General features: G+C 44.2%; 1 protein-coding gene across 1 annotated transcript in view; it reads right to left on the bottom strand.

Annotated features, from left to right (window-relative positions):
* Positions 1-387: 387 nt before the first annotated feature.
* The window catches only part of PCYT2 (phosphate cytidylyltransferase 2, ethanolamine), a 74863-nt gene continuing 54435 nt past the window's right edge, over positions 388-20815 (bottom strand). Inside the window, exons 11-13 of the mRNA XM_082272693.1 lie at positions 20193-20258; positions 2822-2910; positions 388-630 (exon numbers count right to left, since the gene is read on the bottom strand). Coding sequence (XP_082128819.1) covers positions 528-630; positions 2822-2910; positions 20193-20258 — 258 coding nt within the window. The 3' untranslated portion in view covers positions 388-527. The remainder of the gene's footprint in view (positions 631-2821; positions 2911-20192; positions 20259-20815) is intronic.

Genomic DNA, 20815 nt, shown 5'->3' with positions numbered 1-20815 from the left:
CACATTATCTTCATGCATATGGTCAACACAATGGGGCAGATTTACTAAAACTGGAGAGTGCAAAATCTGGTGCAGCTCTGCACAGAAACCAATCAGCTTCCATTATTTTTTTTTTTGTCAAAGCTTAATTGAAGAAGCTGAAGTTAGAAGCTGATTGGCTCCCATGCAGAGCTGCACCAGATTTTGCACTCTCCGGTTTTAGTAAATCAACCCCTTACTGGTCTGTTCTTCTGGTGTAGGAGCACCTTAACTGCTTTCATCCCTTCCCCATAGGACAGCAGCTCTTTATAGGAAATGAGAAGCCGGATTTGGTGACCGGTTGTCTCTCTGCACAAAGCTGCATGCGGGTTCATCCCCTGATGTAACTCTAACCATTATCCTTAGAGCATCGGTGTGATATGACGGGTGCAGTGCCGGGCGATGGATGCTGGGTGTAGGACTGTTGGAGGAGTGTGTAGTATTGTTCATAGATTAGAAGATGGATAATATTATATATATATATATATATGGGGGATGAGGACGGCCTCTCAGTTCTCCTCCCCCTCTACGATTCTCTCCCGCTTCAGCTGTGCCTCCAACACCGCCAGTTCTTTCGCTTCTTTCTTCTGATTCCGAGCTTCAAACTCCAACCTAAAGAAAGAATTATTTAAAGGGTAACTCCACTTTCATGGGGAAAAAAAATAGAAAATGTAGAAAAAATATTTACTGGTTTTTTTTTTTTTTTTACTGTTTTTTTTGGGTTGAGCCAGATGGACTTTTTTTCAACCTGACTAAGGCTCCATTCACACCTGAGGCCCCGTTCACACCTGAGTGTATTCTCATCTCATCTCTGAAGTCTCAAAACGCCCAACAAGCAAAATCCCTTTTTGTCGCCTGAAGATCAAAAAAGTACATGAGCTTCTTTTTTGGAAGATTTCAAGCGTAATCTGGGAGTCTTGACCTGGCACTCCCAAGTGGGTATCCTGGGGGGCCTCTCTAAGGTTCCTAGGGAAGTGGATGGGGGTTATCCCATGGGGTCTCCTAATCCCGGGTACCTGGGTCCTCCTAGAGGTCCTAATCCAAGCCCACCTTGAGATCCTCAGAGCGTTGGGGTAAGTGGTACACTCGTAGGAAATGAGAAAGGGCAGCAATCGTGTCATACCGTTTTGTAGAATTTTATTAAGAAATGTAAGACAGATACTTACAATAGTGAGCAATTGGTCTAAAAGACCAAATACAGCACTTGCTTAGTGATGAATCTAAACCAACAATGTAGTGAATATAAAGTGCAATAGTGTTGAGTACAATAAATCACACAAATATTAATAAATGTATATGTAAATAGATAACAATTCCTGTGAATAAAAACGTGCATGGAACTTGAATATATGGTAGAAAAATATATGGAAAAAAATATGAACGTGGTAAGTGATAATTTAAAACAAATAGTGCCCTTAAAAATAATTGTCCAAAATTCATACAAGGTGCTTGTGTTCAGACTTGATAAATTGATATAGCTCTGAAGACGTCACCGGAAGTGACGAAACGCGTTAGCTTGGAACGCATAGCGTGGGTACGTAACGTTGGTTGGAGCGCAAGCCGGAAGCTAGTTCCGAGAGGACGTGCAGCCCGCACCGCACCGCTGACCACCAATGCTAAACATTTGGAATACATTTTAATGCTGAAAACCCTATTATGGGTAAATAAATTGCCTTTATAAATACTACACTATCTGGAGCACTTTCTTTCTCCCCCATATCGAATTGGACTGCATACTATGGAAGCCTGAGGGATCGTTGCTAGCCCATGGGATAACATCTCGAGGAGATCCATTGAGCCCAGGGGGCTTACAAAGCCTGATTGGTACTGGTGCCGTATGGCATTCAGTACCTACTTCATTTGGTAAGTGACCCAACCATATTACCCACTTGGGACAAGAAACAGCCGAGATCATATTTTATCAAGTCTGAACACAAGCACCTTGTATGAATTTTGGACAATTATTTTTAAGGACACTATTTGTTTTAAATTATCACTTACCACGTTCATATTTTTTACCATATATTTTTCTACCATATATTCAAGTTTCATGCACGTTTTTATTCACAGGAATTGTTATCTATTTACATATACATTTATTAATATTTGTGTGATTTATTGTACTCAACGCTATTGCACTTTATATTCACTACATTGTTGGTTTAGATTCATCACTAAGCAAGCGCTGTATTTGGTCTTTTAGACCAATTGCTCACTACTACCTCACTTTTTTCATACAGCAGCTGCTACATCACTTATTTATTTACTTATTTATTAACAATTAATATTAGATTGCACTTTATACTATATTCACCTTTTTCCAGTGGCGCGTGGAAATACTGTATACTAGTATATTTTGCAGTATATTTTGTTACTAGATACTTACAATATCAACAGTATAAAAGCGCGATCAGGAAGCAGCTGGAACGCAATGCGTTCCTCCTAGAGCCGGAACTGGAAATGATGTGACGGCACCGTACGCGTTTCGTCATAGACGTCCTCAGCAGCGTTTTTTATTTATCTGCATGTATGTGATGGTATTGCACATTAGAGGTTGCTGCTTTAGAGGGTTCCCCTTTTCTTTAGGTTTATCAATTTATTTATTTTAGCGTGGTTATTCATCCTAATAGTTTTCTGGAGTAACCCTGTCTGTGAAAGGCTGATTTAAAAATTCTTTGTATGCCGGGGCATTACCGATACCACATACTCAATCATTTGGAGGGATGTCAACAGACTTTTGATCCTATATTGAATTTCTAAATATATTTATTATATAACCACTCGCATTCATCACAATACAGACCTGTTTTTGATAATCCTCTGCACAATGTCGTCAGTTGTCAAGCTGCTTCCGCTTTCCACTGTTCTGAATATTCCGCGCAGTTTGGGCTCCTGAAATATAAAAACAAAATGACTATGATCTGGTATAAAAGCATGATATTGTTCTCAAATAAGTAGCTGCCGAAATCACTGAATGCAAATTAACCTCTTGCCGACCGGCCGCCCACCATAGTATTACTGCGGCAGGGTGGCTCAGCTGCGCAAAACCACGTGATTTCGTGCACGAGTGGTCGGCGCCGTGCTCCCGCTGTGTTTAGACACAGCGGGAGGCGGGCCGCAGGAGGAATGGCGGCGATGGCCACCGGCCTCCCACAATCGTCAGATAAACTGACAGAAGACCCGCCTCCTTATGTAAACAAAGCAGGCGAGTCTTCTGTCAGACAGGCAGGGAGAGATCAGAAATTTCAGCTAAGCTACAACCCCGATCTCTCTGTGCCTGTCACAGAGCCCATCCCCCACAGTGAGCAAGCATATTTAGGCATATATAAACCCCTTTGATTACCCCTAGTATTAACCCCATCCCTGCCAGTGTCATTTATACAGTAACAGTGCATAATATTTAGCACTGATTACTGTATTAGTGTCACTGGTCCCCCCAAAAAGTGTCAAAAATGTCAGTTAGGGGTCCGATTGTCCACCGCAATGTCGCAGTCCCGCTAAAAAATGCTGATCGCCACCATTACTAATAAAAAAATAAATAAATAAAAAATCCAAAAATATATCCCGTAGTTTGTAGACGCGATAACTTTTGCACAAACCAATTAAAATACGCTCTTTGGGATTTTTTTTTCCACCAAAAATATGTAGCAGAATACAAATTGGCCTAAACTGATAAAAAAAAATTTAAATTTTTAAATTTTTTTTTGGGAATGTTTTATAGCAGAAAGTAAAAAATATGGAGTTTTTTTTTTCAGAATTGTCGCTCTTTTTTTTGTTTATAGCGCAAAATCTAAAAACTGCAGAGGTGATCAATCACCACCAAAAGAAATCTCTATTTGTGGGAAAAAAAGGACATCAATTGTATTTGGGTACAGCGTTGCACGGCCGCGGAATTTTCTGTTAAAGTAACGCAGTGCCTAATCGCAAAAAATGGCCTGGTCATTAAGGGGGTAAAACCTTCCGGGGCTGAAGTGATTAACTATCATTTACAATGTCCTTTGAAAAAAAAAAGTGAGCAAACTGCAAATGAGCGACTGATATAAAAACATGTCTGACAGTAGGGATCACACAGGAGAAGAGCTCATAAAAAGGTCATTTTTATTAATTTCCCTGCATTTGGCCGAGCAATGTAAAGCCATGGACGATCAATTTTGTTTTTCACAGAAAGTGTTACATTTTGTATTTTTTGCCATCTGCACAGTGCAATGCGGCGACCGCATAAAAACAATTCCAAGGGTTCTGCTTTAAGGATCAGAATTCTATCTAAGGTACGGAACGTCGGATCTAGACACGGACTTATTACAAACACAACAAGCAAATAAACAACCAACCAGACAGCCCAAAGGGGGGAAAAAAAGGAAAAACAAAATGAAGGTTAATAAACAGAAACTAGAAATGATATCTAAATTATTGCTCCCTCAGGCTACAAATTTAAAAATCGAATGCAGTAAATAAGATGCAATAGGAACATGGGGGGGAGGGGGGGGAACGACAGACGAGAAAGAAACAAAATCTGCATTATGAATCTTTTATCATTTACTATTACAGCACTGCTGAGCAGACGTGTCCAAACTGAGAAGGAAATAGGAAATATCCTCTACTGCCCAGTCTTCAATCACAGAATACTTACCAACCACTGCCACCTCTCCCTTCATATATAAATGACCACCGACTACACACCCCCGACTGTGCACCGCCGACTGTACACCACCGACTGTGCACCCCCGACTGTGCACCCCCGACTGTACACCACCCACTGTACACCACCCACTGTACACCACCCACTGTGCACCCCCGACTGTGCACCCCCGACTGTGCACCACCTACTGTACACCACCTACTGTACACCACCTACTGTACACCACCTACTGTACACCACCCACTGTGCACCACCCACTGTACATCACCCACTGTACACCACCCACTGTACACCACTGACTGTACACCCCTTACTGTACACCACCCACTGTACACAACCCACTGTACACCACCCACTGTGCACCACCCACAATACACCCCCCCACTGTACACCACCCACTGTACACTACCGACTGAACACCCCCAAATGTACACCACCCACTGTGCACCACCCACTGTACACCACCCACTGTACACCACCCACTGTACACCACCGACTGTACACCCCCGACTGTACACCACCCACTGTACACCACCCACTATACACCACCCACTATACACCCCCCACTGTACACTACCGACTGAACACCCCCAAATGTACACCACCCACTGTACACCATCCACTGTACATCACCGACTGTACACCACCCACTGTACACCCCTTACTGTACGCCCCCCACTGTACACCACCCACTGTACACCCCTTACTGTACGCCCCCCACTGTACACCACCCACTGTACACCCCCCACTGTACAACACCGACTGACCACCCACTGTACATCACTGACTGTACACCACCCACTGAACACCACCTACTGTTCACCCCCCACTGTACACCCCCTACTGTACCCCACCCACTGTACACCCCTTACTGTACGCCCCCCACTTTACACCACCCACTATACACAACCCACTGTACACCACCGACTGAACACCCCCCACTGTACACCACCGACTGAACACCACCCACTGTACACCACCGATTGTACATCACCGACTGTACACCACCCACTGAACACCACCCACTGAACACCACCCACTGAACACCACCCACTGAACACCCCCCACTGAACACCCCCCACTGTACACCCCCTACTGTACACCACCCACTGTACACCACCTACTGTACACATGTTCACCCGCCTCTTGAGAACTGACCACCAAGTTCTCAATGGGACTAGGGCCTGGGGAGTTTCTTGGCCATGGACCCACAAATTTCGATGTTATGTTCCCCAAGCCACTTAGTTATGACTTTTGCCTTATGGTAAGGTGCTCCATCATGCTGGAAAAGGCATGGTTCCTCACCAAACTGTTCTTGGATGGTTGGGAGAAGTTGCTCCCGGAGGATGTTTTTGTACTATTCTTTATTCATGGCGATGTTCTTAGGCAAAATTGTTAGTGAACCAACTCCCTTGGCTGAGAAACAACCCCACACCTGAATGGTCTTAGGGTGCTTTACTGTTGGCATGACACAGGACTGATGGTAGCGCTCATCTTTTCTTCTCCGGACAAGGTTTTTTCCGGATGCCCCAAACAATCGGAAAGGGGATCCATCATAGATAATGACTTTACCCCAGTCCTCAGCGGTCCAATCCCTGCACCTTTTGCAGAATATCAGCCTGTCCCTCATGTTTTTCCTGGAGAGAAGTGGCTTCTTTGCTGCCCTTCTTGACACCAGGCCATCCTCCAAAAGTCTTCTCCTCACTGTGCGTGCCGACGCACTCACACCTGGCTGCTGCCATTCCTGAGCAAGCTCTGCACTGGTGGTGCCCGACCCCACAGCTCAACCAACTGTAGGAGACGTTCCTGGCGCTTGTTGGACTTTCTTGGGCGCCCTGAAGCCTTCTTCACAAATGCAATGGAAATGTTTTTTATGGGATGAAGTTCATTTTCATGGCAAAGAAGGACTTTGCAATTAATTGCAATTAATCTGATCGCTCTTCATAACATTCTGTAGTAGGGATCGAACGATTATCGGCAATGCCAATATATCGGGGGCCGATATGCACTTTCCCCGATATATCGGAATCGGCCCCAGAGGTTACCGATATTGCCGATATAGTCGTGACGTCATTGCGTATGTTGCGTCACGCGCCTCCGCACACTGGGACAGCTTCTGCCTTCTTAGGCCGCCTCCCTCAGCCTCGTCTGGAGTCGGGAGTCTCGGGACAGTGAGTGCACAGTGCACACAGTGTGTTTAAACACAGCCGTCACATACATACACCCACCCACAGCTTCCCGGTGCCAGCCAGCCACCCACAGGCCTGTACCAGCCAGCCAGCCACAGGCCCTGCCTGTACCAGCCAGCCACCCAGCACACAGGATGCCCTTTCAGCCACCCACCACAGGGTGCCAGTCAGCCACCCACCACAGGGTGCCAGCCAGCCACCCACCACAGGGTGCCAGCCAGCCACCAAAGGGTGCCAAGCCAGCCAGCCAGTCACCACAGGGTGCCAGGCACCCACCAAATGCCAGCCAGCCAGTCACCCACCACAGGGTGCCAGCCAGCCACCCACCACAGGGTGCCAGCCTTCCACCAAAGGGTGCTAGCCAGCCAGCCACTCACCACAGGGTGCCAGTCACCCACCAAAGGGTGCCAGCAAGCCACCCACCACAGGGTGCCAGCCAACCACCCACCACAGGGTGCCAGCCTGCCACCCACTAAAGGTTTCAGTAACAGATTTGTGTCAAAAATTGTGTTTATTTTGCAAAACTTTAAATGTTGAAAATATCGGCCCATATCGGCCGATACCGATATGCAATGGCCAAAATATCGGTATCGGCAACGAGAAACCGATATCGGTCGATCCCTATTCTGTAGTTTATGCAAATTGCCATCATAAAAACCGAAGCAGCAGACTTTGTGAAAATTATTATTTGTGTCATTCTCCAAATTTTTGGCCACGGCTGTAACAACAAGTGTCAGAAAAAGGCCTGGTCAGGAAATGGTCAGACAAATGTATCCATAAACCAAAACAGATGCTCATCTGTTGTATGCAACACACATTTAGATGACGGATATCTGTAGGTGGACAAAATAAAGTTGGGATATTGGTCTGAAGAAAATCCTCAGTTTTGTGTATCTAAAGAGAGCCGATGTCTGAGAAAATATCCCGAAGGAGTCTGTCTCTCCTCAAAACAGCAATTACAGTTCAGTAGTAGAAATATCTGGCATATAGTTCACCCGAATATGTAGTCAGACTCTATACAAGTGGAATGTCAGAAGCCGCCATTGGCAAATTCTATCACAATTAAGGGTCACACTGTATATGAGTTGGTGCTTATAAACTGCAATTAGCAGATAAAAACAAACACTTAACCACATGTGGTCATAGAATACGAGTCTCAATAGCTTTACATGATGTACCTTCAGTAAACAATCCTCTTATGATGTGGGAGAGACAAAAAGAGATCAACCTAATGCACAGATCCTTCATACAAGACGTTGTTCCTCACATTTTTTATTTTTTAAGCTAGTGCGTTCTGCACACTTAAAACTAAACACCAGGGCAATAAAAATTGAGCAGACAAAAAGTGAATCACAAAAAAGAGAACAAAGTGCAAACCCGGTCCTCCTCGAAAATGGAAAGAACCCTATCCCTGATCCCCCAAGAATCTGGACAGGGACTGGGATACTCGGGGTTCACCCAGCCAAAACCGGGATGTGCTGATGCAAGGTCTACCCAAGAACTAGGAGAGAACCTGACTAAAAGGCAACATGCTCTCCTGGCCCAAGACTTTCCGGACAAGCCTGAAGACCAGTGGCAGCTGGTGCTCTATGGGCTGGGGCGGCAGAAGGACCACACCATACCCCCCCCCCGGACCAAACCAGCCAAAGACTTTCCAGACAAGCCTGAAGACCAGTGGTAGCTGGTGCTACATGGGCTGGGGATGGGGCGGCAGAAGGACCACACCATACTACCCCCCCAGGACCAAACCAGCCCGTACACCATACCCCCCCTGGGTCGCTGGCTCACTCACCCTCTCACCCTGGACATGTGGAGGAAGTTAGTGGAAATCCCTTGGGGAATTCCTTGGGGGACTCCCCAGGTCACCAGAACTAGTGTCCCCATTGGAAGATTTCCCCTCTTACTTTTCTGGGGACAACCCAAAATTAGGGTTTAATTTTACTTTCACTTTCGATGATAACGGTAAACAGGACAAATAGCGAGGGTAAATCTGCTTAACGGGGGCAGATGTAGCAAAAAAATCTAATAGGTGTTCTCAGGGCCGCTGATAAAGGGGACCACCAGCCCTCTTGCAGGGGGCCCGAGCACACAGGGGGGCCCACACAGAGAGGGGAATTAGTGATGGACAACAAATACAGAAATCTTCCTCCAGCACTTGAATCTGATCTGTACCTCTCCCAGCTATCAGCTTTTATCTGCTAAAAAAGAAACCGTCATCCCTCACTAATACCCCTCCCTGTGTGGGCCCCCCTCCCAGCACTGGCTCTAATGTTATCTCTACTCAGGACTTTATTTGTAACTCTCTCTGTCTCTTTGATCACTGAGCTCCAACTGCCCAGCCTGTATATTTTTTTCATCTCCTCTTTACTTTTATTTAACATAGTTTTTTTTTTTTTTTAGATTTAGCAGGAATTATGTGAGTTATGTTATATTTGTGTCTGCTAATAGTGATTTTGTTGTAATTTTAGCTAAATATATCTTTAATATTTTCTTGGGGGGGGGGGGGGGGGCTGCCAGGTAGTCTGTACGGGGCCTGGCGATTTCTAACAGCAGCCCTGGGTGTTCTAGCCCATCTCTGCTCTATGCAAAACTAAAAATAAAAATTAGCATTTAGTTATACTTTAAGAATCACACTCAGCTTTTCAATAATCAGTGTACCTTGTACCCTGCTTTTGACCTTATCAAAGCTGAGCACCTGGGGTTTTCCATGGTCTCACTATAGTTTTGTTTAGTGGTCATAAAGATATGCGTAATTAGTGTACGCTCCTGACATGTCATGTCTGGGATTGGTTGATGAAGGAGGATTTTCCGCAAATTAAGGAAGAGGATCGTATTGACCACCGCTTACACCCAGAAGTAGTTTCATATAACATTTCTAACCAGGTTTATGGAAAAGAAAACCAACAAAATACAAACTACGAAAAATGAACACAACCTAAAATGATCCAGGGCCACACTTGTGTAATACACTGTGTAATTATTAATACTCAAGAATCCAAAATTCATCAAAAACAAAATGCAGTCCTCTTATATTTCCAATGCCAAATCAATAAATATGAAAAAGAAAAGTCCTCATGTTGTGCTCCTCCGATAATCCACTTGAAAGTGCTTGATTCTTTATCCTGTCCACACCCTGTATGACTTAAAAACCACCATTAGCAGCTGACCTCCCGTTTTGATCTATGTTTATTAGGTCAATATGCGCTTGTCCCTTTAAGGGTAATCTATGGATGTGGTCGGATCTCAAAAAATCTCCTCCAAATCCGTTCTCACCATATATCTCATTCACCAATTCCACTGATGGAAACTCCTAAGACTTACTTCCATCAAACCCAAAAACGGATGACCTATGTCGCCGGCCCCGCCCCTTATGGGGTTACGCCAGGGGCGTGGCTTCTAGAAAGGAAAAGAGAGCTGCGGCAATGCACTGCCAGCATTATATGGGCTATAATGTTTACCCGTTGCCCTAAAGTTAATAGCTCTAAAGCAAAGAGCTAGTGAACAGGCAAGACAACAAAAAGATATCAAAGGAGGTAACTTATACCGATCTCGATCATTAATAATGACTTTCCTATCTGATAAATCCTTATTGCTGGGTCAGCGGCAGGGAATGTCAAACTGAGAAGTGCTAGATCCAAAGAACCAACTTGTACATCATACATCAGTGGAGGAAGCAGAGAAAAAAGACAACAGTGGAGGAAGCGGAGAGAGAAGACATCGGTGGAGGAAGCAAAGAAAGAAGACATTGTTGGAGGAAGCAGAGAGAGAAGACATCAGTGGAGGAAGCAGAGAGAGAAGACATTGTTGGAGGAAGCAGAGAGAGAAGACATCGGTGGAGGAAGCAGAGAAAGAAGACATCGGTGGAGGAAGCAGAGAAAGAAGACATCGGTGGAGAAAGCAGAGAAAGAAGACATTGTTGGAGGAAGCAGAGAGAGAAGACATCGGTGGAGGAAGCAGAGAAAGAAGACATCGGTGGAGGAAGCAGAGAAAAAAGACAACGGTGGAGGAAGCAGAGAAAAAAGACATCGGTGGAGGAAGCAGAGAAAGAAGACATCGGTGGAGGAAGCAGAGAAAGAAGACATCGGTGGAGGAAGCAGAGAGAGAAGACATCGGTGGAGGAAGCAGAGAAAGAAGACATTGTTGGAGGAAGCAGAGAGAGAAGACATTGGTGGAGGAAGTGGAGAAAGAGGACATTGATGGAGGAAGCAGAGAAAAAAGACATCGGTGGAGGAAGCAGAGAAAAAAGACAACGGTGGAGGAAGCAGAGAAAGAAGACATCGGTGGAGGAAGCAGAGAAAAAAGACAACGGTGGAGGAAGCAGAGAAAGAAGACATTGTTGGAGGAAGCAGAGAGAGAAGACATTGGTGGAGGAAGTGGAGAAAGAGGACATTGGTGGAGGAAGCAGAGAAAAAGACATCGGTGGAGGAAGCAGAGAAAAAAGACAACGGTGGAGGAAGTGGAGAAAGAGGACATCAGTGGAGGAAGTGGAGAAAAAAGACATTGTTGGAGGAAGCAGAGAGAGAAGATATCGGTGGAGGAAGCAGAGAAGACATCGGTGGAGGAAGCAGAGAGAGAAGACATCGGTGGAGGAAGCGGAGAAAGAAGACATTGTCGAGGAAGCAGAGAAAGAAGACATTGGTGGAGAAAGCGGAGAAAGAAGACATCGGTGGAGGAAGCAGGGAAAAAAGACATCGGTGGAGGAAGAGGAGAGAGAAGACACTGATTGATGTTGGCGCTATGAAGGGGGACAAACGGTCCCTTGTTTTTTTTGTAACACCACACTGCTTTTTTTTTTGGTGAATGGGTAGAGGTACAATGCACCTCACACTCATTCACATAGGGGGGCAGGATCCGGGGCCTTCTTTCTTAAAGGGGGCTTCTAGATTTGGATAAGCCCCCTACCCATAGACCCCACAAATACCAGCCAGGGTTGTCAGGAAGAGGCCCTTGTCCCCAACAACATAAGGGCCAAGGTGCTTTGGGGTAGGGGGGTATTGCCCCAAAAGCACCCCCCCATGTTGAGTGGCCCTCGCTCGTCCCCCCCTTTCCTGACCTGCCACGCTGCATGCTCGGATAAGGGCCCGGTATGGTTTGGGGGGGGGGGGGCACCGCTGGGGTTTTTTTTGATAATAGTTTCATCCATTCCAGAGCATAAGGAATTGTTTTGAATGGTCAAAGAACAAGTCACAATCATCTCAAAGTCAGATCAAAATCCGATCCTGTTCATTGAAGTCGGACCTGAAGTTGCAGTGCAAACTCTAATCGGAAATCGTATGATTTTCGAGTCGGATCATTGTGAACATAGCCTAAAACCTAGAAGCTGGTTACAATACACAGCTGCACCAGATTCTATGTGCTCCAGTTTTAGTAAATCTCCCCCAAAATGTGTGAACTTGAGGGTATTAAGAAAGCTAGGAGACCTATTTGTTTTCCAATTCCTCGTAATCATCAGTCTCGCTGCCATAGGAAATGTATTACTATTGTATTAAACAAATTTGGAATTGCATCAATACCAAGATTCAATAGTGCCATTCCAGGAAATGGCGGTATCTCACATGGTGTCACTTCTGAAAGAGTGCAAAAAATGTGCCTCCAAAAGCTAACTACCCCCTTGCATGTCCAAAAAAATATGAAATATATTACCTATTTGACCACCCCCTTCTCCAGCACTCTGGAGAGACATTGACTAATGAGGACTTTTAAAATGATCCGCGGACCTTCAGATGGTGACTTCTGTTTCTCTCAACCCCAAAACATGGAAACTTTGAACATCCAAGGAACTGTCTTATTGGGAGGAGCTATGTATTCTGGTGATATCGGTTTCTCTCTCTCATATCACAGGAAGGACTGTTTACCAAGTTAGTCAAAGCTGTTGAGACTCATTCTATGACCACATATGCTTGAGTGTTTTCATCTGCTGATTAAAGTTTATTATCAGCAGCTCATATACCGTGTGACCATATACGTCAATGAATTTGCCAACAACAGCCTATGACATTCCAATTATATAGAGTCTGACTACATATATGGGTGAATACGCCAGATATTATTTCTACTGAACTGTTACTGCCACTTGGAGGAGAGACAGACACATTCAGCATATTTACTTCGAGATCAGCTCTCTTCAGATACACAAAACGGAGGATTTTGCTCAGACTTAACGTCATCATGTCCAACCACAGATGTCAGTGATATAAACGTGTATTGCATCTCACAGATGAGGATCTGTTTTGGTTTCTTGCTGAATTTGTCTAGTCTTAGAACTTTTTCCCAAGTGCCGTTACTGTAGATTTGCCCGTTAATGATCCAGGCTTCTGGTACATTCTATAAAGAAGAACTCGGAAGATACTTACCTCTCATTATTTGGGGACATTCTATTTAAGAATGGTATCCAAGAAAACTTGCAATCTACTTGCAAACCTATGCAACTTACCATTTGATTTTCATTGTGTGGATTTTTTCCTCCTTTTCTTCCTCCTTTATTAAGGTTTCCTAAAGACATCAGTTCATCCTGTGCGGGCGTGGGTGTGTTTCTACCACCTCCTATTAGGGATCGACTGATTATTGGCAAAGCCGATATATCGAGGGCCGATATGCACTTTCCCCGATATATCGGAATCGGCCCTGGAGGTTATCGATATTACCGATATTTCGGGAAAGTGCTGTACCCGAGTGATGCCTGCAGCTAGAGACATCACCCCGGTACCGGCGTCCATAGCCGACAGTTGGCTGTCTTGTAATGACAACCGATGTGGCTGAGAAGCCGCTCGGCTGTCATTACAAGGAGCGGGAGGGGATACCCCCCCCCCTCATGCCGCCTTCCGTAGCTCGCCTGGGTCCGCTGTCCCCCCGGGAGACCCGGGCAACCATCCTGCACGGCTGCGGAAGACCCAATCAAAGCCGCATTCGGCTCTGATCGGGTCTCCATGTAAAAACCCGGAAGTGATGTCATGACATCACTTCCGGGTACTCGGCTCCAAATTAAAAAAAGATGACAGCATTCAAAACAGCCAAACTTGACGTTTTGAATGCTTTTAAGTGCAGAGGAGGGGTTTGGGGTCTTTTAGACCCCCAGATCCCTCCACAAGAGTAATTGTCAAGAAAAAAAATAAATAAATGTATGAAAATATTGGCCAATATCGGGCGATACCGATATTCAATGGCCAAAATATCGGTATCGGTATCGGCAATAAGAAAACTATATCGGTCGATCACTACTTCCTACATCCCTGTATATTGTGTTCAATAATATGCACATCTAAAAGTTTATATATATGTGTATATATATATATATATATATATATATATATATATATATATATATATATATATATATATATATATTGTGACAGGAAGTCAGGTAAATCTGGGAATGTAGTCACTGAGAGGAGACACATTCCCACCTGCTTTGAAAGTTCACTGATACTATAGGGTGTTGGCTGCAGAGAGAGCCAGCAGGAAGTTGAAAACCATTCAGCTGTTCAGAATGAGGAGATCAAGGACTCTATAATTTGTCCAGAGAAAATCTATTGAGTGCTGCCTCCTGTCGCCGTGTAGGCTGGGAGAGGAGGACAGACATACGTGTACCTCCCGACGCCGTGTGGGCATGGGAGAAGGACTGCTGCCGCCTGTCGCCGTGTGGGCTGGGAGAGGGGGACAGTCGGATGTGTGCCTCCCGACAAGCTGGTGAGCATGGGAGAAGACCCCCTAAAGCGATGTGAAGCTAAGGAGGGTAACCACGAGTGAAGACGTCTCAAAGGTGAGAAGACAAAGTGTTCCATGTGAAGAGTGTGAAGAGAAGTGTTCCATGTGAAGAGTGTGAAGAGTAAAGGGACCTGTTAAATGAACTGTGTTCCATGTGAAGAATCTGAAGAGTAAAGGATCCTGTCATAAATGAACATGTGCTGTGTGAAAGAAAACAAAGGGACATGTTCAATGGACAATGTTTGTGCTGTGTGAAAAGCAAACAAATGGACATTTGAGTGTCTGCTGTAGGATCAGCAGTGTCGGCCCAACAGTAGGTTGGAAAGACTTCTTAGGTAGGTTCCAGCTGTGAGAAGGTAGCCGCCCACAGAGGCAAGGATTTATTTTGTCTTTTATTTTATTTTGGCTGTTTTGATGCTTGCAATTGTGTTAAGTAAATTGCATGAATAAATCAGTCTTGTTTTTCAACCTCTAATCGGCTATCTCTGTGAAAACGCACCCCCAAAGGGGTCACCCATACGCCTACCACCGAGCTAATCCCTCACATATGGTGGAGGTATGCAGTGGGCAGAAGCAGCAAGATCCCTGCAAGGAAGTGCAAATGTTTGATGAACTTTGTCTGGTGCATGAGATTGCACAATCTATGTGTGCAGGAGAGAAGATCCTGACAGAAAAAAAAAAAAAAAAAAAAGTGTTTTAAAGAGACAGGGGTCTCAAAATTTTTTGATGAACTTTGTTGTGTCTGGTGCAAGTGACTGCACAAACTGTGTGCGCAGGAAAAGAGATCCTGCAAGAGAGAGAAAAACTACATGTGTTGAAGAGACAGTGGTCTGAAAATTGTTTGCTGGACTGTGAAAAATTTGTTTGTGGAGTTATTGAAGATGGGGCGGTCCAAACGCCTGAAAAATACAAAGATAGATGAAATGAGAGACCGGATTCTTTGGATGGAGGGGATGTTGCCGTCTGAACCAGCCCCATCCATGCCTAAAGAGAGTCTACTAAAGAGGAAGGTTGTTGTCCCTAGCAACACTGATGAAACTGCTATGGAGACGCAGTGTGCTCAGATGAAAAGTAAACTCAAAATGGAGGAGATGTTGAAACAACTGATTATATCAAATGCAGCTCAACAGCAAGCAAATGCAGCTCAACAGCAGGCAAATGCGGATTTTCAGCGGAGCTTTGCAGCTCAGCAAAAGGCTCACCAAGAGAGCATGGCAGGCTGGAAACAGAGACGCCAGCAGCCAATGGAGGCCATCGGTTTGGAAGAAACCGAGTATGTGTGCAGGGCTGAGTTGGATGCCTTGCAACGGAAAATGGAAGAAAAGGAACAAGCCTTGGAATTGCTTAAAATGGAGCATAGAAACTTGCAGGAAATGAATGAACTACTCAAGTCTCATGTGTTACAGTGGGAAGAATCCACTGCTCTTCTTTTGGTCGAGTTGCAAAAACGCAGAGAGACTATAATGGAGAAAGATACCATCCTCATGGAAAAGGAAAGTGAAATTCAGACTTTGCAGAAGCAAAGTATGGCTGATATGTTGGAGTTGCGTAATCAGCTGGAAAAAAGTCTTCAGTGTTTGGAAGTTACAAAAATAGACCTGCAGGAGTCGCAGGAACAGAATGTTGCTCTGAAAGCGACATTGTCTCTCAGCGACAAAGAGAAAAGTGAAAGAGAGGCTAAATTACTGAGTACTGTGTATGAGCTCACTACTTTAAGCAATGTGGTAAATGAATGGCGTGCGGACTGTGAAAGTTGGAAAGGGGAAGCCCAACGTGTCCAGCAGCAGTTAAAGGAGAAAGAAGCCTGTGTGGCAGAATTACATTCTTATTCCCAGATGCTAGCCAATGAGGTGAAGGCTCTTATGCAGGGAAAAGAAGATTGTGAACATAAGAGGGAAAAAGTAGAGGCACAGCTTCTGGAATCGCAAGTCAAGGTGTCAGAAGGTGACCGATTGTGTGCTAAGCTGTCAGAGAAGGCAAACCGACTGCAGGTTGAGTTGGACAATGTTACAAATCAGCTTTCTCAAGCAGACAGCAAATCTAGAGAAATTGCGGAAGATTTTTCTATCTTGGAATCGCAGCTGCAAGACACGCAGGAACTCTTACTGGAAGAGAGGTGTCAAAGGCTGAGTTTTAGCACAAAGCTCAAACAAATGGAAGATGAGAAAAATGGCTTCCTGGAACAATTAAAAGAGGAGGCGGAAGCAAAGAAAAACCTATCAGAGCAAGTCGCAACATTGCAAGCTCAGATAGCGGATATGAAAAAACGCATGGAAGAAAGCGTTGGTTCATTACAGTGTGTTGAAGATGTGAAAAAGAAGTTTGATCAGATGCTTGGTGAAGAGAAGACTGTGTCTGCAAAATATGCAGAAGAACGCGCCCGTGCAGAAACGGAGGTGCGTGATAACGAGAGCAAAGCCCTGTTCTTGGCTCGCTCTTTGGAGGAAGCTCTAGAGTGTAAGGCTGAACTAGAAAGTGTTAAACAGCTGCGTACAGAAATGGAAGAATTGGTCAGCTCCAAGGATGATGTTGTGAAAAGAGTTCAGGAGCTAGAAAAGTCTAAGCGAGCCTTAGAACAGCAAGTAGAAGAGATGAAGATTTCGTTGCAGGAACTGGAAGAGGAATTCCAGGCAACAGAGGATCTGTCCCAAAGAGGGGATAGTGTGCCTGATGCAGTTTTTAAAAGGATCAGTGTTTTGGGGTCTGTCCTGAGTGAGCCTCAGAAATGTGATGACATGTGGCTTGAATCACCCCTTTGGAATAAACCGTTCCTTCAAAAACTTCAAGCATTGGAAAATGTATCATTAGAGCTTCAGCAAACAAAGGAGCTGAGTAAGAAATGTGATGATTTCTCAGTTCAGGCTGAAAACCTAGTGGGGAAAACTAAGGCTGTTGGTGAAAACGTGAAGCAAATGAATAAGTGCCTTTCAGGGAGTGTTTCCAAAATGGAACTGGTGAAAGACGGGTGGCAGAAGTTTGATCGTGATCTTGAGATGCATTCCATGTGGAATTCAGATAGAGAAAAAGAACTAGGTGACCTTGAGCGGTCAAATAGTTCAGCAGAAAGTGCATTGAAGAAACCTGTAAAAGAATGTGTTGCAGTTCCATGCTTCTTCACTGATGCAGAGAGGAGGTCTATAATGGATACCACCCAGATCGCTGGGTTCAACTGTGTTGTTGCCTTTAACCCCTATGTTGGTGTAAGGAAAGTTGATGATGTTCTGGTTGACTACTTCTGTGAAGAGTTTGGCAAGAAATATAAACTGAATATCAAATCAAATAGTAGGCCTTTACTGCGACTCGCTCAGGAGGGCGAAAAGTTTAAGAAGTTGATGAGTGCAAATGCTTCCGATCTGCCTATGAATATGAAATGTTTGGTGAATGATATTGATATCTCTGGGAAAAGGAACAGGGGTCACTTTGAAGAAATGTGTGACAGCCTGTTGTCTCAATTGGAAAATCCTCTGCACAGCATCTTAGAGCAAGCAAAGCTCAAGAAGGAAGATCATTCCCTTTTACAACAAAAAGTCAATGATTGTGTACAGATGTATGGAGAGGCAACTCAAGTCACAGAGGGATGTCAAGAGTCCCTACTTGGAACAAAGCTTAGTGAAGCAAAGGTTCTCAAAGTTTTGTGGAAAACATTTATGGATTGCAGAGAGAGGCGTCTTAAGAATGTTGAAGACATTAAGACTAGCCCAATTGAGTTGCCTATGGATCACGGTCCTCCATGGTGGATTGGACAGACGGTTATGAGGGACAAGCTGTCTGACATTTATGAGAAAGCTGTCAATGAAGATGACAGAAACGAGAAGGAGCAAAATGATGCCAAAAATGCAGTTGAAGAATGTGTATATGAGATGAGAGACAAACTGTGTGGCATTTATGAGAAATCTGTCAATGAAGATGACAAAACAGTTTCATCCGGAAGCTTGAGGATAATAGGAGGCTTATCAGTGAGTCAGCAGTGCCTGACACATGCGTGCCTGGAAATATGTGTCCCAACCCTAGGGTTGAAACAAGAGGGGGGGGTATGTGACAGGAAGTCAGGTAAATCTGGGAATGTAGTCACTGAGAGGAGACACATTCCCACCTGCTTTGAAAGTTCACTGATACTATAGGGTGTTGGCTGCAGAGAGAGCCAGCAGGAAGTTGAAAACCATTCAGCTGTTCAGAATGAGGAGATCAAGGACTCTATAATTTGTCCAGAGAAAATCTATTGAGTGCTGCCTCCTGTCGCCGTGTAGGCTGGGAGAGGAGGACAGACATACGTGTACCTCCCGACGCCGTGTGGGCATGGGAGAAGGACTGCTGCCGCCTGTCGCCGTGTGGGCTGGGAGAGGGGGACAGTCGGATGTGTGCCTCCCGACAAGCTGGTGAGCATGGGAGAAGACCCCCTAAAGCGATGTGAAGCTAAGGAGGGTAACCACGAGTGAAGACGTCTCAAAGGTGAGAAGACAAAGTGTTCCATGTGAAGAGTGTGAAGAGAAGTGTTCCATGTGAAGAGTGTGAAGAGTAAAGGGACCTGTTAAATGAACTGTGTTCCATGTGAAGAATCTGAAGAGTAAAGGATCCTGTCATAAATGAACATGTGCTGTGTGAAAGAAAACAAAGGGACATGTTCAATGGACAATGTTTGTGCTGTGTGAAAAGCAAACAAATGGACATTTGAGTGTCTGCTGTAGGATCAGCAGTGTCGGCCCAACAGTAGGTTGGAAAGACTTCTTAGGTAGGTTCCAGCTGTGAGAAGGTAGCCGCCCACAGAGGCAAGGATTTATTTTGTCTTTTATTTTATTTTGGCTGTTTTGATGCTTGCAATTGTGTTAAGTAAATTGCATGAATAAATCAGTCTTGTTTTTCAACCTCTAATCGGCTATCTCTGTGAAAACGCACCCCCAAAGGGGTCACCCATACGCCTACCACCGAGCTAATCCCTCACAATATATATATTTTTGTCTTATGAGTGCCTAGTGCTTTAATCACTTCAATACTGGGCACTTTCACCCCTTTCCTGCCCAGGCCAACTTTCAGCTTTCAGCACACTGTACCCCTGTTAAAAAAAAAAATTCACACAAATAGAGCTTTCTTTTGGTGGTATTAATTACCACTGTTTTTCTTTTTTTTTTTTTTTGCTAAACCAATAAAGAAAGACCAAAAACTTTGAAAAAAAAAAGTTCGAGTTTCTGTTAAAATCTTGGAAATACGTAATTTTTCTTCTTCACTGATGTGCGTTGATGAGGCAGCACTGATGGGCACTGATTGATTGAGATTTTTATATATATATATATATATATATATATATATATTTACCTCTCTTTCATATTATTTTATGTATACACACACACACACAGATATATATATATATATATGAATGAAAGAGAGGTAAATATGTTTTTGTCTTACGAGTGCCTAGTGCTTTAACCACTTCAATACTGGGCACTTTCTTCACCCCTTTCCAGCTCAGTATTGATGTAGGTTTTTAATGCCCTCTTTTTTTTTTTTTTACAGTTCTAGGAACCCCTCCTAACCTGATGTCACTGGGAGGAGAATTGAATGAAACTCTCCTATAGACCTGGGGTGGCTTTTGAAATGATCAGAGAGCAGACAAATTTATAGATAAAGAAGGGCTTGGAGGCACTTACTGCATAGGGATCAGATCCATCTCTGTCTGGGAGAACCTCTGTCTTTCCATGACAAACCAGGTCCACCTGTAATCAGGAATATATTGTTAGATGGCTGGATAGATAAATAAAAAAGCAGCTTCACTTCTGCCCGTCTCTTATTCCTTTATCACGCAATACATTTTTATTAAAGGAAAAAAGGAAAGTAGAAGGGTCAATGCTGGTTAAATAGATTGCATTGATGCAGAGATGACAATACATACTCTACAAATAAAATAACTATACACATGTAAACTAACATGCAATAAAGTGCTTGGAACCAATATTGTTTGTGTAGTTGAGAATATAAAGATACAAAGTGCCTGCATGAAACACTCCCAGTATTTGATACCATTTTAAAGCGTTCCAAACACCTCAAATGATAAAAGAGGAAAGAAAGTGGACAAAAAAAAAGTAGAGAAAAGGGAATTTAGTGAAGGGCGGAAGAAGTCGAGTCAGTGGTCCAATTCCCTTGACACAGACTTGGTAAGTTTCTATAGGTTTTAATCCCATGACTGCAGGTTGGCCATCAGGTCATTAACACATGGGGTATTCTCATTCAATATGTTCAAGAAAATACATTCAAAAAATCCTATATCCAAATC

The sequence above is a fragment of the Pelophylax lessonae genome (genome assembly GCF_965119305.1).
Source record: "Pelophylax lessonae genome assembly, chromosome: 11".
Taxonomy (NCBI): domain Eukaryota; kingdom Metazoa; phylum Chordata; class Amphibia; order Anura; family Ranidae; genus Pelophylax; species Pelophylax lessonae.
The sequence above is the reverse complement of the archived record's forward strand: the minus strand, read 5'-3'. Positions and strand labels throughout refer to the sequence as shown.